This window comes from Stylophora pistillata, chromosome 5, assembly GCF_964205215.1.
Source record: "Stylophora pistillata chromosome 5, jaStyPist1.2, whole genome shotgun sequence".
NCBI lineage: Eukaryota > Metazoa > Cnidaria > Anthozoa > Scleractinia > Pocilloporidae > Stylophora > Stylophora pistillata.
This window is the reverse complement of record NC_142523.1, coordinates 4,255,407-4,273,235: the sequence shown is the minus strand read 5'-3', so window position 1 is coordinate 4,273,235 and position 17,829 is coordinate 4,255,407. Positions and strand designations below refer to the sequence as shown.

Genomic DNA, 17,829 nt, shown 5'->3' with positions numbered 1-17,829 from the left:
TTGTTCTTGATTGCCCAGAGTTCAACTCTTCGCCTGCATTGTGCAAATAGCCAACTAATCTGCTTCCTGCTAGTTGGGATTTTCAAACACTCATTAATGTTTATTTGGAATACTTGTTTGTTTGTTCATCTTGGAATCAGTAATCGCAGACACACTTTATGTATTTGCCTCTCAGCTAAATTATATTTAACCTATTTTAGAATTTAATTTACATCTTACAGGAAACAAATTCTGAAAGCTACCACCAGTTCATTGATAGAATCCATAGAGAAGGAATTTAGCCAAGAAGATCGAACACAAGATAACAAGAGATGACAGTTTTGTTTCTGCTCATGTCCTGAAAAAAATAAATGCCTTTAATTTAACCCTTTAACTCATAGGATCTTGATAGCAATTCTTCTTACTGTCTATCATACAATACTTATCTTGTTAGTTTGGAGAATTTGGTATTGGATCACCTTATAGTGCCCTTATTGATATTTTTCTTTTTTCTCATCACTCATCTGCTTGATGTTGCATCGTTATTTTATGGAGAAATTCTGTCATGTTATTTTAAAGATTTTAAAGGATTAGGCAAGGACACGTTCATCTCCAGATCAGGACTGAGAAACATGTAATATCACAAACAAAAGATGAATTTGTAAAAATTGTTTCATGTTAACTTCCTAAACATTCCAACTATGATCTGATACAATTTTTTTTTTTGGGTATCTCTCTATAGGCATCATGTCAACTTTAAATGATAATTGTAATAAAATGTTTGCTCTTGGAATTTCACATTCAAAAACTTGAAATTGTTTTTCATACACATTGATTTAATTTTGTTGCAAGTCTTCAAAAGAAGTAAAAGATCTTAGAGAGTCATTTTCTCTGGGGCTTTGGAAAGTTACATTTTGAAATTTTTTCTTCAATGCCACTGTTATCAAATAAGAGCCATCACTATCTGATACTCGCCTCTGCCTTTTAAATGGCGTACCACCAGGGGAACGCTTAAAGGGTGTTCTCCTTAGCTCTGATCTACAACCCCCCCTTATCCTCTTAAGAAGTTCCTCATTTCTTTGGTCACATGGGGTAGTTGGGTTGTTTTTTGTAGTCAAAGCACCTCTCTTTCTTGAAGGGTTTCTAGCATTATTTTGAGATGCAGCTTTGAAACTTGTAAGGGGGGTCAGAGGTGGAAGGGGTGGGGGAGGGGGTATCAGTGTTTGGGGCGGTGGTGGGGGAGCATGAATGTTTTCATTGGGACTTTCTGAGGTCTTAACAGTATTGTTGTTGCCTTTCATTGTCACATCTATCTGATTCCTGCTGCAGTATTTGCCGATTTGATGGTACATCTTTGCCAGATTTCGCTTCAAAATGGCTTCATTTGGTCTGCTGAAGGTGAATGTTCCCAGGGATTCAAGAACCTGATGAAGTTTCTTGATCTGATTTCTCTTGGCCAGTTCATTCTCCTGGTTCAAAAGAAAATGTGAAATCAAAAATTAAAAACAAAAAAATTAAATAGTTCTTTACAGAATTTTGGCAATTGGGAGTTAATTGGGAGGGCTGTCGTGTCTTTTGGTACATGTTTCATAAAGTTAAAAACGATAATTTATTGTCTTTGTTTTGGACCCCCATGGGCAGTAGGTTAGGTTCATACAAAAATTAAAAGCTGTTGATTGGTCAACAGCTGTTTTCTTTGAAAATTGTACTCGTGTTCCATGCAGTAGCTGTAACAATAGCCTAGGCATAGATAATTGAACATACATGTCAAATGTAGTTTGTGAATCAGGATTGGTGTCAATTACACTCAAATATGAAGGAAAAGCAACAAAAGTTTTTGCTTTATTCACGGATAGTTTCCCTTTGCTAATACTCCACAAGGGCTGTTACTTAGAAGTAGCTCATGAATCGGAGGATGAAAAGTATTGAATAACAAGGGTAAGTTTCTATAAAAAAACGTGGTGCTGCATCAGCAGGAGGGAGGGGAGGGACTATAACAAGATAATTTGGTTTCTGTAACAAATTTAAAAATATCCTTTACCTCTTCAATTTATTGGCGAAGGTTCTTATCTTTTTCTGTTACCAAGGCTAACCATTCTCTCTCGAGGAGGTGGCAGTCCTCTACTGTGAAAAAAAAAATAAAACCAAACAAACAAACAAATCACAGGTGTGCCGTTTACAACCTAACATCAGTATGCAACTTGTCCATACTGTTCTCTATACATTTATTTCATTTTATACATACCGAGATTTACACTGTGAAGTATTATTGTTTGTGTCTCTGATTGGACGAGCGATGTATTTTCACAGTCGTTCGCTTCCAATCTTTGAAACGTGTGTCGGTCAGTAAGAATATAACTACTATGTGTGAAATAAAATCATCATACTATGGAAAGTGTTTGAACGATTTTTATTCACTCGTTGCGATGTATAAAAATAAAAAAAAAAATCGTTCGCTACGCTCACTCGTTCGTTTCTTAATTTCTATATCCTATATGGTACTTACAAGAATATTTTGTCTAACAATCAAGAGTTTCTTTCGTTGGTAGTGATTATTTCCTTTATTCTTATGACCTTATTGCTTGATTCACGGGTGATATTGTTAGGAGAAATTAGATGTCTACCAATCATAAGAGTTTAAATGTTAACTGAAAGTTTCAAGCTATGGTGGTTAAGGGCTTCCTTCAACATCACTGTAATTCACGTCATGAAGGAAATAGCATCCGGTAGATATCACAGTACTTTTTGTTCAAATGGCGATTTTTCATTAGATATCATTATCTGCCCTTTGAATTACTGGGCCCTGACTGGTAAGTGAACTAGGAACGTAAAGCTATGATTCCCGTGAAACGGACGTCGACAAGTACTAGTATTTAGTTATAGAGATTTAAAAAAGAGCACAAACAAACAAACACGACCTTGAAGTAACTCGTCATTTTAACAAGCAGTACCTGAATTCTGGCTCCTCGCGTAGATATTTCGAATCTCTGAACCTCTACGTTCTAGAATGTCGTTTATTTTTCTGCGGTCATGAGTTATCTGTAACTCTGTTTGCCAGGGATAATCCGTAGAGTTGGAGTCTAAAAGTAAACACATCAAACCTTGAAATACGACTTAGAAATATATCTAATCTTACACTTATTTTGTTACCTTCTTGTCGCACAGTACTCTGGTTTTCTATCGAACTCTCCTCAGCTCTTGGGATGATTTGCTCAAGATCGGCGGCCATGTTAAGTACAGTTTCAAATATCCCGGTTCTTCGGTCTGATTGGTCGCTAAAGAAATTCGTTCCCAATCCTTAGCGCAATCAACCAAGATTCTTCTTGCCCAGTTTACACGCGGTCTCGGCTTACACTGAGTTTTATTATTATTCTTTTTATTTTGTTTGTTTGATTTTTTCCATTTCTTATCCTCTCTTGATGTAGGTTTATTGAGACGACTGCCATGTTACTACAATTTTAACGCGTTTCCCACGCGATCTCAACTTCCTTCTCGGCTGCCTCATAATTCTCAATGTTAGGCAGGTCCACATCATGATTTCAGTCTTGCGTATTCTGTAATCTGCGTTACCAAATAAACTATGTATATATGTATGTATGTATGTATGTATGTATGTATGTATGTATGTATGTATGTATGTATGTATGTATGTATGTATGTATGTATGATGTATGTATGTATGTGTGTGTGTGTGTGTGTGTGTGTGTGTGTGTGTGTGTGTGTGTGTGAGTGTGTGTGTGTGTGTGTGTGTCAAAACCAATTAGTATTTAAAAACTTAGAAGCCTCTGTGGTCCCAGTGACTGGTCCAAAGTCGTGTAGCATTTTTCCCCCTGCTGTCATTAAGTCGAGGGAGACTAGTAACACTATGAAGAGGGGAAGAAGGGGACGATGGGAAAAAGAAAGAAAAGGTGCTCAAGGGTTTCTACTTATTTTCTGTTGTTTTATACATTTTTTTTTTAATTAATTAATTAATTTTTTTCATCTTAGTTTAAAACTTGGGACGAGGCCGAGATGGGCACAAACCGAGGGCGCTCTCGACTCAGTTTGTGGAATGGTGAAAAACTCTTGATCCGACCATTTTTCTTTCCCCATTGTTTCAACCAACATATACTGCGAGGCAGCCTCCACCGGCCTGGTTTTGCCTCACGGTGCGGTGTACTCCAAATTTACTTTGAATCCTTGTTTCTGTTGCAATTTGATGTTATTGCCTTCTTGTGAGCTCTTCCCGGATAACATCGTCAATAAAAATACGATTGCCTGTGGTAACCAAACATTGTACCCTTGAAAATTGAAACAAGCCACTAATTTAAAAGTGGCGGAGGCCGTTACACTTTAGGGGAAAGTCACTTTCATGGTCATATGGATTGGTTTAAACTTGGGGGAGCACTCAGAAAAGAAAAATAATAAAGCTTTGAAAATGTAACGATTCATCACAACAAAGGCATCATTTAAGCTAATTTATTCCTGATTCGACCACTTGAAAGAGTTCTAACCTGTCCATCTAGTCTATTGTTTTAAACGCTCTGCAACCAGATTCAATAGTTGTGTCAAATTGGCCTTAAATCAAGTGCGCCTGTTATATTCGATCCGACTTAATCTGCCTGTTAAATTTTGCATGGAATTGAAGAGGGTACTTCGAGGGGAATTAGACATGCGGGAGTATCTTGACTTCTAAGGTAAGATTATTGCGGCAAAACATTTTTTTCACTCTCAAACCAAGAACTATAATCTTCACGAAGATCGAGGTTACGAAATCGAAATGACATATCGTTGTCTTAGGAATAATTTTCTACGTCAGTCCTACTAATGCACACTAAATTGCTGATTTTAGACATAAAGTATATCGCTTGAGATTGTGTAAACATCGAGGAAAAACATAAACACGCTCTCTTTCTGAAATAAAAAGTATTGTGTCTCGGATGGACCATCGAAATCCACAACCCTCGGACTCTGCCAAAAGGAAAAAGGAGAGCTAGATTGGGATCTGATTTTTGAAAAGAACAGAATTTTAGCTGTTTTCAGTCAAGATATCAGAATACCAGTAATAACAATAGTTGTAGTAGTCTGTTTTTTTATCATCCATTGCCAAACCATCAGCATCTAATGTAAACCAATTTAGGCCTTAGTCAGTTTATAATTAGCGTCATTGAAACGTTTTAAATAAGGTAAGGCAAGATATCTTCACCGGATTTTTCTCGGAACGTAAATCTCGTTGGTGTGTTTCGCACTTAAAACAAACGATCTCATGCAAAATTTAGGGGAAAGTAGCCTCCAAGATTTAAAAAAAATCTTCCGCCAGTTAATTTCTGCTTCGCAATTATGAATAATAATTTCTTGCGATCCGCGTGAAGATAATATTCTTAAAACTAATTCAAAGTGTACAGGTGATTTGGGGAGAAATTACCCATGATTGGCGGTCAAAGTCGATTACACCGCGATTATAACAGTTTATTCTTCTTAACCAGAAAGTTTAATACGTAATCACCTCGTCAGTATAGCCGTCCGTCATATGTAGCAGTTTCTGCTTTCCTCAACAGAGGAAAACAATTAAATCAATTTGCTATTTGGGGCAAACATTACCAAGAATTATTTTTGGCCATCCCAGGTGTCTTATTAGTCGCAAATGTTCATTTTCTTCAAACCTGACACCTGCCAGTCTCACTTTACGTTTTGCCGCAAAATTAATGCGTTTTCAGGTCCCGCCCTATTAACACTCTGGAATAACCAGAATAAAAAAAGGTCGAGGTAATAGGTACAGGTTGAACCGAGATCTCGTAAGTGTTTCCAATACATACATACATACATACATACATACATACATACATACATACATGCATGCATGCATGCATGCATACATACATACATACATACATGCATGCATGCATGCATACATACATACATGCATGCATGCATACATACATACATACATGCATGCATACATACATACATACATACATGCATACATACATACATACATGCATGCATACATACATACCTACATACATACATGCATGCATACATACATACATACATACATGCATACATACATACATACATACATACATGCATGCATGCATACATACATACATACATAAGCTTTATTTATCCTCGGATTTCAGTGTAGCTTACAAGCTAGTATCTCTGATCCTAATTACTAATTTTAAAAGTTACAGCAAGAACAAGGCTAAAAAGATGAAAAAATAATTCATAATGTAATAATATAATATAATAATCATTAATATAATAATATAATGTAATATTAATGTAATGTTAACAGAAACCATGCACTAACAGTTTGCGGTTAAATTCACTATAATCTACAGTCTTTCTAAAGTGGTCAGAGAGGGAGTTCCAGTACTTAACAGATGAATAGCTAAAAGAATTTAGACCATATAACTGAACGGTCAGTGCAGATTTCGGATATATCTTTATATTTCAATCGACAAGTCGTCAATGTATTATGCAACAGACCAGTTTACCTCAGTGATTAGGGAAACATCGAAAGACCCATCTGAGTCAAGAAACGCCATTTTGTAACCGAGGAGGACGGGTCTCCGAAAACCGAAAACAATTGTCACATAGGCAGACCATAGAAAATTTACTGCCATTTAACTGTAAATGAAGTTGAAGGGGGTAGGGGTCATTAGAACATTAGAATATTTTAGATATTTTAGAGCCAATTGGGGGGGGGGGGGGTTTCAGATAAAACTTCATCGTCACAGAGCCAAACTCTTCCGCCCCTTCTCCCCCCCCCCCGTCCCGGAATAATGACCGGCCCCCCATACCCAGGAAGGTTTAACGTTTAGGAGACCTACTGCTCTACTTAATTATCACGGGCCTGTGTAACATTTGGGAAAAGATTAACACCTTTAAACAATGACGCAAGAAGAGACTGAAATGACGTTTAGACATTCGCTTCTAAGGTCGCTGTTAGTTATTTATTTATTTTTAACTGCTTAATCTTGGTCAATTAAAATTAGAGGAATCGATTCTTGTTGCCTTGCATGTTTCGCAATTGGGTTACTGGTTTTGTCAGACGTCATAACATTCCCTCAATACGTCACATTTTGGCATATGGTGAACTTTGTTTTTACCTAAAGGAGAATTAACAGCATTTTTGTATTGGGATGACTGATATTTTTATCAGTCGGATTTCGGGAAATTTTACGCGGCAATAAGTTTGGTTCTCAATTAAAACCAGGCAAGATAAACTATTGGTAAATGAAAAATTTAGGATTGCGAAACTTTCGGTCCGATGAGCCCACGAAATCCTGCAGGTTTATATATATATTTTTGTAATATTTTCTTACGAACTTACCACGTGAGCTAGCATTTGGTATGGTTTTCGTTTTAGCCTAACACTAACTATATATATATTTCGTATTCTTTTCGCATTCTAATTTGAAATTTTCTGAGGGAACAAATTAAGAGTTGATGCCGAATTAGAATTTATATTACAAGAAAGACCCTTTTTTTCTAGCTAGTACCTATTGCATTTTATTAAAACATCTTTATGCAAGCGTCAAAGAGTACAAAAAATGCCCGAAGTTTAAACCGCGGCCACTAAAAGGCATTGTTTAGCATTTTGACATCAAGATTAAGATGTGAACTTGAAATCAGAAAGGAAATGCTAGATAATAAAGCGGAAATGATGAAGATATTCGGATAATGTCAACAGTTCGTGGCTAAAGGCTGGATACTTTTGCCGTGAGTGAAACAAATTATTTGTTTAATCATAGTAATGGATCTTATATCATGTTATTTTGATTTCATTTGTTTTTGAAAACATTTTATATTTCTCGAAGATTTTAGCTAATTTTGTATAGCTACTCTCAGATCCGAGAGGAGGTAAAGGTTTTATATGTATGTGTGAAAATCTATTTGTGAGGAAACAAAGAAAAACCATGTGGGCAATAGAAAGAGTCCTCCCATATCCGATTATTTTTGTCAGAGAATGATTTAATTCATCCAATCCCATGGCTCTTTCTGAGGAAAAAAACAACGCCAGACCAGTAGCAGACGCAGGTCGATTGAAGGAAATTTTATGAATGAATGAATGAATGAATGAATTCCTTATTTATATTGCGCCCTTTCTATACAATATTCAATGGCGCAGCCTTTATGATGCAATCCTGTTGCTTTTTCTGGGATTTTTTTTACTTAAGGGGGTAAGTTTATTAATTTACATTAATTCACTTCACAATAGCGCATGGCGCGTAGTGTAGGAAACAAAAAATAAAGGTACAAACATTGCTATCCAAAATGAAGACAAATTCAGGATCAATGAGTCTTTAAACGACAAAACAGTCAATCCTGTATTTAGCGCTCACTCATAGGGAATGTTGGAGTGAGTGCTGAATACAAGTTGACTTGCGGTACAAGGTTCCACAGGTAGGGGAATAGTCCATTTTACAGTTGCATGCTTGGTTGCCAAGCCTTTCAATGGGAGTGAGGCTAAGGGTAACCTGTAAATTATTTTGTTATCATGCTAACTAGATACTGGTCTCTATCAAGCCTCACTTCAAATCAAAGGCTTGGCAACTAAGTATACAACTGTAAAATGGTCTATTGTCAACACTGATACAAAACGCCATATTATGCCATAATTGATGTACAAAATTCGTCAAAAAAACTCTACTAACATTTATTTTATGGCTTAAATTTTAATTGAACATTATTCTTAGTTGTATTCAGGAGAGGTCTCGTTTTGAATTATGATTGCTGAATACAGGTGAAGGACAATACAAAAAGGCCGTCGGGTCTCAGTTAGGGGTGACTATACGACTGTTCATCACTGGAGGTAACCGCTAAATAGAGGTGAAAATTCCAGTGATTTAGGAACTGCTTAATACAATGTGATCACTTAATACGGTGTCGTTCAACAATAACTAGGGACTTTAAGCAGTCAGGACGGCAACGCTACGGAAGACGTCGATTAAAAAACGAGTTTCTACTTTTAGTTAGAATTTCGAAAATGGCTGCATGTGTTTACCGTCTCATAGGGCGCCAGACCTCAAACTCAACATAACGCACAAAAGTAGCGTTGAGTTCCAAATGTAAATTAAAATAACTTGCCGCCGCGGTTTCGCTTCACAGACGACGCAAATTTTGGTGATTTCACGTTGTTGTTTTGCAAAGGACGGCTAAGAAATGTACAAAGTTTTAAAACGCACGTGCTGGGCTATTGTTCTGCCAATTAGGTCTCTTGTTTTTCCACGTCCTCGTCGCCGTAGCCGTCGTGGTTTGCTTAAAGTCCCTATTATGAACTCAGGAACGAGGCTCCACGTTCATGGAGAGCGGTCATTATGACCTGGAGAGGAGGTAGAATGTGCAATATTTGTATAAACCCCCTACCCCCTCATTGGCAATGAGATGGCAATCAGTGTCCCCCTTTATACTCTGTTGGCGCTGACTGATACCCCTCCTTCTCCCCCTGAAAACCATGTGATCCCCCCCCCCAAAAGTTCTCTCCCCTCTTACCCCCAGTGATAAATAATAAAAGATGGAAAGTTACAGGCCAGGAAGTAGAATAAAAGAACGTAAATAGTAACAGTTCAAACTGTACTGTACATTCGCCCCCGCCAACCATCGTCCCCCTCCCCTCCCCCCCCCGAACAGTTAAAGAATCTATGGCAATTTGAACTAACCAAATAATGTAAACTTACAAATTAACCTGTCTATTTTGCTTTCCGAGGGAGCAAGAGGGGAGAGCTTGGAATTGAAGAGGTGGGAACCTTGTTTCAGGCCACAGATACATTGGTTAATATTTATATGTTATTGACCGAGCAGGTAAGACGGCCCATCCTGCCCTCTTGGGTAGCCAATCAGAACACAGGATTCACCTTATCTTGCTTACGGATTTCCCGCTTGAGAAAATAATTCATGATCTCTTGTGTCACCATTTAAGGTATAGGAAGGGATCAAGAAAACTGTGCTGTTAGAGGCTTGGAATTTCACTCACACCCATAGGGGAGAGAGTTGTTTTAAGCTGTTCGGTCAAGACAGTCTAAATTTCAGTCTTTTAATTTGTTCTCCTCTATCGTTATCGCATACATCAGCTTAGGAAAGGCACAAAATATTTTCAATCAAAGTATATGAACGAAGCACCTTCTGAGTTTAAAGTGGGCCTATAAAGATCCACATACATGTATAAGACATGCGGATTTATGATCTTCCTAAGATAAGAACTTATTATGAAAAATTCAATATCCTGTTTCAAGGACTTGTGATTTGGGATTCAATAAATGAAGATATCCTCATACGCGCAACTGAATTAAAACGCCATCTTATCACCAACAGTTTTTAGTTCAAGTAGAGGAATGACTTAGGTGAGCTACAATTTTAGCAGTGACAGATAAGAAGCCTGAGGTTTATTGAAGCAGTATGTACTCAGTCTTCTGTTTTTTTTCTAAATTAAACTCCATGTAACTAATTTTATCAAGTGTACTCGTACATTTACATTGCAAACTTTTTATTTCAACTAGCGACCATAAACCGGATGCAAAATTATACTGATTTACTTGCAACCTGGCATTTTTAACTAATTAACGTTATTTCGGGATGTCGGTCACTCTTCATTCTCATAATTTTGTGATACTGGAACAATTGTAGCTGCAGTTAAGGTTAAAGATAAATAAAGTACTCAGTATGTATAGAAAGGATGGGAAATAAGTCCTTGAAGGAATAGCAAGTAGCCTCCCAATGTAAAGACCCTGCTAATGAAATACCCCATTATGGAGCAGAGCGGCTTTTGTTTGCGTGCATGCATGCAAAGCTTTTTTCTTTACTTTTGTTGCTGTTGTAGTTTTCACGGAATCGTGCGTTGGCCTCCAGGTGCAGGTATTGGGAAAACGGCTATAGAAAAATACTAAGCATTGCAGAATGAAAAGAACGGATTAACATCGATGGAATTAAAGGAAATTGCGAAATGTCAGATGGCAAGCAGCAAAAGTTTTCGGTCAGTTTTTGAGCAAGTATTTACAAATCGATAGGAAATTTCTAAACAAAAAGGAATACTTTATCTCTTTTTTTTTTTTTTCAGTTTGTGATTAGGTTAGAAATGTGTGACTTTGCCAGCAACTTTTGGTAAAACAAGCTCTTGATCAAACGGATCTGGCAAAATATGTAATTACGAAACAAGTGAGCCAATATTGAACGCAGAACAAAACAATTTAATCATTCATATACGTTATTGTCTTTCGATAATTGAGAGATTAAGCAAACGTCTCTCCCAAGACACGAAAGGTATCTGGAGAAATCGAATCATAATTTTTTTTTCTAAACCAGATATTCGCTTTTCTTGTTTTCCTCAATAAAAACTCAGAAACGTAGATTCCTGCCTGCCAGACACGAGCTCGCTAGGTAAGATTCTTCTTTTGCTTCCTCGATCTCTCTTGTCATTATTGTCTGACTTTTCAGCTTGTCAGTCACAAGAGATGTAATTCTTCATAAGATCTTTTATTAAAAATAGCCTTGTTGAATCATCCTCGAAGACTCGAACTCTTTACGAAGTAAAAGTTCGGTCTTCAAAACTTGCATATTTTTAATGTCAGCAGACAATTTTCTGCGTATTGAAAGCGGCAACGGTTGCCGCTTTCAATACGCAGAAAATTGTCGGCCGACACTTTTGACATATTTTTCATTATCATTTATTCTGGATCACTCGTCGTTTCAAATTCGTTGGGCTTTACGTCGACGTGACAATTACCTCATACATTATGATGTATCAGACAGCAGAAGGAAATGAACTAGCTAAAACTTGAGATAACGATACTAGTTTTCTTTGTTAGTTGATGACTCGGGAGTTATTAACCTACAAATTTAACGCCACGGCTAAGAACCAAAACGACTCGTTTTAGTTTCTAATCGAAGCGGATTTGAAATTATGTTTTGTATGCCAGTCAAACACAAGTCGTGGAACTCATGTGTCTTGGCTCTCGGCTCCCCGCCGAGACACTACATTTTGTCTCTGTACATGTGCTCACAGTTGAACAACAGCCTTACACTTTTGCTCAGTTGATCCCGTAAGCAATGCATTAATGTCTTAATCTTTTCGAATTAATAGAAACGACATCAAGGATTTATCTCGAGCATGTTCTATGGCTCCTGGTCTAACCGCAACCTTCTTGTAACCTTAGTTTGCAATAATGTTTCAAGAATTCAGTCAGCTTTGGAAGTGCTTGAACAAACTTGAACTCTAGATCTGGTGAAAATGTTAATGCGGGTGGAAGTGAATAATATTTATTCCTTTATTCATTCTATTTTTAGAGACCAAATTTGGTCGCGTTACACGGCAATTGTCCATTCTGCCTTGTTGTTATAGTAACCGTGATGCTACGCAGGCGCCAAAGTTATTTTAATCTGCAAATTCAATAGTAGACAAAAATAGAACTTGCAAATATTCTTACGTAATAATGCATCATGATCAGACAAAAGAAAAAAATTCATCTCGTTGTTGTCACGTTCAAAGTCTTTTTAATTTCTAAGGCATTTTAAAAATGAAGTGAGTCTCTTAAATTTAGTGCGTTTGAGGAAAAAGCCTCTCTGTACGTCCGTGTTGAAACATCGGACGCCCATTAGTCAATTTTAACTTGTGTCAAGATTGCAAGATAAAATTGATAAAGATCTTCTTATCCCGGATTATTCTATTTTTGTAGCCCATCGTGTAACAACAAAAACACCGAGAACCTTACTTAAGATAAAAGATTGCTTTTGTTCCAAAACATCAAGCTCACGTATTCAATGTTTTTTACTTGTACTCGAGACAACGGTTTTCACTTCCGAAGGAAACCTTAGTAATCGTATCAATTGCTCCTGTTAATTCTAAATCGAAAACGAACGACACAAAGCGAGGAAACAATACAAAATTGCCTTCAATACAAATCGGTCAAACAAAGCCCCTTGAGGGAACTTGTCTGCTCATTTCGTTTGACGCTCAAGAGGCTAAAAGTCGATTCACTTTCCATTGTGTTTTTCCTTCGTCGACTAGGTGCTAAGCTAATTTACGAAAAGAAGATTTAATTATTTATTTTTACACCTTTGTACCACCAGCGTGTTTGGTTTTGTTAATACTTCCAGGTATGTCGTCGAATTGGATTGTACTTTTTTGTGGGAATTGCTTAAAATGGTCTATTTTTGAAATGTTCAAATGAGCCCCTATTGTCTTGCCTGAGCCAATCTCTGCCTAGCCACTCTGATAATCTTATGAGAGCCCTTTGAGCGAAGTATGACATCTGTATCTCCGGTTTAATGCATTTCCATATTTTTGTTTAGTTCTCAGGGCCTAAGTTCGTCTGTCTCCACACTCAAAATCGAGCGGGACGATTGTGAACTAATCTGGACAAAATGGTTTATAAGAAGAAAATTTAATTCCATTTCATCTCGTGCGGCGCCTACAATGAAGAAAACATTGAACATGCTTATGACAACATGTCTTTTCTGTTGGCTATGTCGGCTTGTCTTCACCCAAAACACAAAAGAAAAAACTGAGAGTTTAAGCTATGCCTTTACTAAAGGAGATTTCGTGATCGGAGGTTTATCGCCAGTTCATTTTTCGCCCACGGAGGCTGAAGAACAACAAAACCCGGATTCTTTCACTTGCCAGGGAAGACTCAACACAAGAGGCTTTGAAGCGGTGGAAGCGATGCTTTTTACTATGGATATGCTAAATGAAGGGCCACTTAAAGATGTTGTGCTGCCAAATATAACCATAGGTATGGACATAAAAGATACGTGTGGTAGCGCTGATTACGCCGTCCGCGAGTCACTGAATTTCTCGTTTATTCGCAACGCGCACGTTAAGGATCAGTGCGGCTCAAGTTACGAAAAGGAAAAGTTTCAGACCATTGCTGTGGTCGGTGCAGCTTACAGCGGAGTATCAATGGCGGTTACAAATCTCTGCGGCTTGTTTTACGTGCCCGTGGTTAGCTACGCATCGACAAGTAGTTTGTTAAGTAACAAGGTACGATTTCGTTACTTCTTGAGAACTGTACCTAATGATATGTTACAAGCAAAAGTGATGGCGGATCTTGTTCGAAAGATGAAGTGGAACTACGTGATAACTTTGGCTTCGGAAAGCGAGTACGGCCGATCTGGTATCGAGGCCTTTAAACGAGCACTCGACGGCTTCGGGGATAGCTACGACGTTTGTATTCCTGTGGATAAGCGATTTACAAAACGCTCTACAGATGCAGAATTCGAGGAAATATTCCAGAAGATGCGAGCAAATTCTAAGGCAAGGGTTGTTATTCTCTTTGCACAGCTACACGACGCGAAGATTTTGATAGACAAATTTCGTCAGCATGAGTCAATGTCGAAAGAAAAGTACGTTTGGATAGGTTCAGACGCTTGGGGCGACTCAAAACAAGTCCTGAAGGGAAACGAAGACATTCTACGCGGAATGTTTGGTGTCGTGCCAGAAGTTGTACATATCAAAGAGTTTGATAAATACTTTACGAGTTTTACAGACAAAAGAAGGAAGCGAAATCCTTGGATGCGTGAATATGAGTATTTAAAAGTTGCGCATAATCCAGCTTTTTACAGGGACACTTTTGAACATTATCCTAAAGCGCAGTACGTGATGGATGCAGTCCTGGCGGTCGCCTACGCACTGCATAACATGCTTGGTTGCCAACCTTATCAAGATTGCTCCAAGAAAATCACAAAGAATTTTAAACAAAGAAAATTTCTGGAGTTCTTGGAAGACGTGAAATTTCCTGGAAAGTCGAGGGAACAATTTTCGTTCGACTATCTCGGGGAAGCTATTGGAGTGTATGACATTCGTCATTTAGGGCTTGGAGATGGAAATTACGACGTCGTGAAAGCTGGCAAATGGGGTGGAAAGGAATGTGATATTCTTGGCGCAAATCTGTTTATGAGTTCCTGTCTCGACCTGGACATGAAAATCATTGATATGGTTAACGAAAATCTGAAGAACCACACACAAGAAGGTATTCCTTTCTCTAAATGCAGCAAAGACTGTCCTCTTGGTTACCACAAAAATCCTGAGAAGAACCACGCAAAATGTTGCTGGGAGTGCCGTCTGTGCAGTGGTAATACTATCACGAATCAATCCAACATGGATGACTGCACTGCATGCCCGCAAGGATATCGTGCAAGTAAAAATCATTCGCGTTGCGAGCCCATACAGCCCACGTCTTTACACTGGAATGACACTCTAGGCGTGATAATTATCTGTATATCAGGTGCTGGCATCCTGTCTGTAATTTGCACCTTGGCAGTTTACTATGTCTATCGTGAGACTCCCGTTGTGCGAGCCTCTAGCAAAGAACTGTGTTACATTCTGCTGTTTGGTATTGCGTGGTGCTACGCAACACCCATCGCTTTTCTTGTCAATCTAACAGACCAAGTCTGCCGAACAATTCCGTTTGTCACAGGTCTCTCCCCCGCGCTGATAGCTGGGACACTTCTCACCAAGACAAATCGCATATCACGTATTTTCAATCGCAAGCTTTTGAAAACAGGGACACCAAGTTTCCTGTCCAAAAAATGGCAAGTGTTGATGGTACTGTGCTTAGCTGGTGTAGAATGCCTTATAGGAGGAGGGTGCGTGCTCTTCAGCGAGACTGGGAGCAAATTACTCATCTCCGAATCTAAGAAAGAAGTTTTGAAACAATGTAAGGAGCTTCCTGACATTTGCACTGTGATTTGGTGGGTGTACAACATGGGGCTGGCATTGACTTGCACGTATCAAGCTTTCCGTACGCGGAAATTACCAGAGAATTACAACGAGGCCAAGTTTATCACCTTCACCATGGTGATAACGTGTATAGTTGTAATAATTTTCATTCCAACATACATAGGAACGAAAGGAATTTACAGGACTACCATAACCTGCTTTGTGTTTATCATAGGCGGTTCGTCAACTCTCTGCTGCATGTTTGTACCTAAGCTGTACATAATTCTATGGAGGCCTGAAAAAAATGTACCTATGCAGCCTCGCTCCTCGACAATCCGTTTGGGAACCATTTCTCCTTCAGCATCGTTTGTGAAGCGTTTAAGTGTAGACTCCAACTTCAGCGACAAGGCCGGGGAAGGAAGAAAAACACGAATTCACTCATTGCCAACGATTGAACTTAGCAGACCCGAAGACGAGGATGGAGAACACCAAGAAGTTCCGAGAGTCAAGAAAACTACTCGGTCCTTCTCGCTCAGTCCGGACATGCTGTCAGGAGGTCGAACAAACCCCGAGCGAGGTCCAGAGCGAAGTCCAACGAGGCTGCTCCCATCTCGCCGAAGGAGTAGTCTCCAGGCCCCGTCTGCCATGCTTTCCTCCATGGAAATGATCGAGGAAGGAAACGAGGTCGAACAGTTCGGAGCCAGTAGCGAGTCTGCTACAAGAAGTGGTGCTATAGACAGTCGAGACCTTCGCGCGGGGTTAGAACGACTGAAACTGGAATTATATGAACTCCAAGAAAAAGATGATCGCTTAAACGCGGAAGATGATGACAAAAAAAGTTGCGAAGATGATGTTTTTCTGCTCTCAGACGTTGAAAATCAAAATGATTATGACTACGGGGATGAGTTTGAAACTTCCAACGGTGATTCTGAGAGTAAAAATCCTACCACTTGCGCTTCAAATCTGGATAATTGTCAACCAGAGACACAAACAACGTCTACGAGTAATAGTTTATCCTGTCAAAACTGTGGTACTATAGTCTCCAACAACAACCGAGATTTCTTGATCGAAGTTTTGCGCGCACACTTGGCAAGAAAAAGTTCAAGCCAACCTGGCGAGAAGACTAAGAAACATTCTGAAAATAGCCAGTCACAACACGGTGACGTTGCCGGAGAACCAGGGCGGTCAAAATGACGCCACTACACGCAAAAGAAAGATAGGAATATTAAACCAGAAATCTCGTGATAGATGTGTTGCGAGGAACGGGTTGGACCTGAATGAAAACAAGCCGGCGAAGAAATTGAGAAATCCTCGCTATTATCGGTGTGAATCTGTAAGTTTGCCTTCTCTCGCCAGCGTCTTCTCTCAAGAAGATTGCGCACTTAATCTGAGCGTAACGAGGATAAACAACACTGGAGATAGGCAAAAAAGTGGTAACAAGTCATTCATCAATGGAGAAAACTGCAGTATTAAGGATGGCTTGTTAAAAAGACTATGCTCTAAGCCAAATGGAAGTGTTTGTCATGTTCTCATTAATGGCGAAGAAAGCGACTTTACCACTGAAAATGATAAACTTCTTTGCGAAGAGGATAAAGAAATGGAAACTGTGCTGTAAGAGCGTTTTTATGTAGCCTCCTACGGAGGTCGTTTTGTTTTCGCACCCAAAGCCTGGTGCAAAACCTTTAAACACTAGAACGCTTTTTCATTGAGTGTCGAAAGAAGCAAAACCAAAATTATTAGAACGACCAATCAGAACAAAGGAAGTTATCAACAGGAACCAATCAAATAATTGAAATATACGCGAGCTGCCAAAAGCGCGGGAAAGCGTGAACAACCGAGACGCGAATGCCTTAGTTTTTATCTGATTGGTTGAAATGGTGGCGCAAATTTCTCGTTGCTAGGAAACACGGGCTGAAACTCTATTACTAAGAAAGCAACTTTGTAAAGAAACTTTCACGCACTATCGCGTGACAACTTCAGTGGATGCTACCAAAAGCATCTAACGCAGGTGATTGAAATTAGACACACAAAGAAATTCAGTAAATAAATGATATATATACATATACATACCCAAATCGTTAGTGGGTTTTCTAGAGTCAAGAAATCACGACAATTCTTTATAAAAAAAAAACAAGACACTAAGCTGCTCTTTAAAGGAGTACAATCCGTTTGTAAATCAGCAGTGTTCGAATAAAAAAGCAGCTTCAAATTTT

The 17,829-nt window shown here is 38.7% G+C and overlaps 2 protein-coding genes and 1 pseudogene across 6 annotated transcripts in view; 2 read left to right on the top strand and 1 right to left on the bottom strand.

The window, feature by feature from the left end:
* The window catches only part of LOC111334986 (complex I assembly factor TIMMDC1, mitochondrial), a 42,800-nt gene extending 41,994 nt beyond the window's left edge, over nucleotides 1-806 (top strand). For all 4 annotated transcript variants that reach the window (XM_088761360.1, XM_088761361.1, XM_088761362.1 and 1 more), the window contains exon 8: nucleotides 222-806. In XM_088761360.1, coding sequence (XP_088617486.1) covers nucleotides 222-315 — 94 coding nt within the window. In that variant the 3' untranslated portion in view covers nucleotides 316-806. The remainder of the gene's footprint in view (nucleotides 1-221) is intronic.
* LOC111334987 (uncharacterized) lies at nucleotides 336-3,262 on the bottom strand (annotated as a pseudogene). The gene is made up of 4 exons (XR_002695296.2): nucleotides 3,130-3,262; nucleotides 2,931-3,059; nucleotides 2,021-2,103; nucleotides 336-1,448 (listed from the first exon to the last, which is right to left on the bottom strand). The product of XR_002695296.2 is annotated as an uncharacterized LOC111334987 (transcript).
* Nucleotides 3,263-12,735: 9,473 nt separating this feature from the next.
* On the top strand, nucleotides 12,736-17,829 carry LOC111334971 (metabotropic glutamate receptor 2). The gene is given in 2 exon segments (XM_022940781.2): nucleotides 12,736-16,743; nucleotides 16,745-17,829. Coding segments are annotated over 2 exon segments (3,855 nt in total). The 5' UTR covers nucleotides 12,736-13,375; the 3' UTR covers nucleotides 17,232-17,829.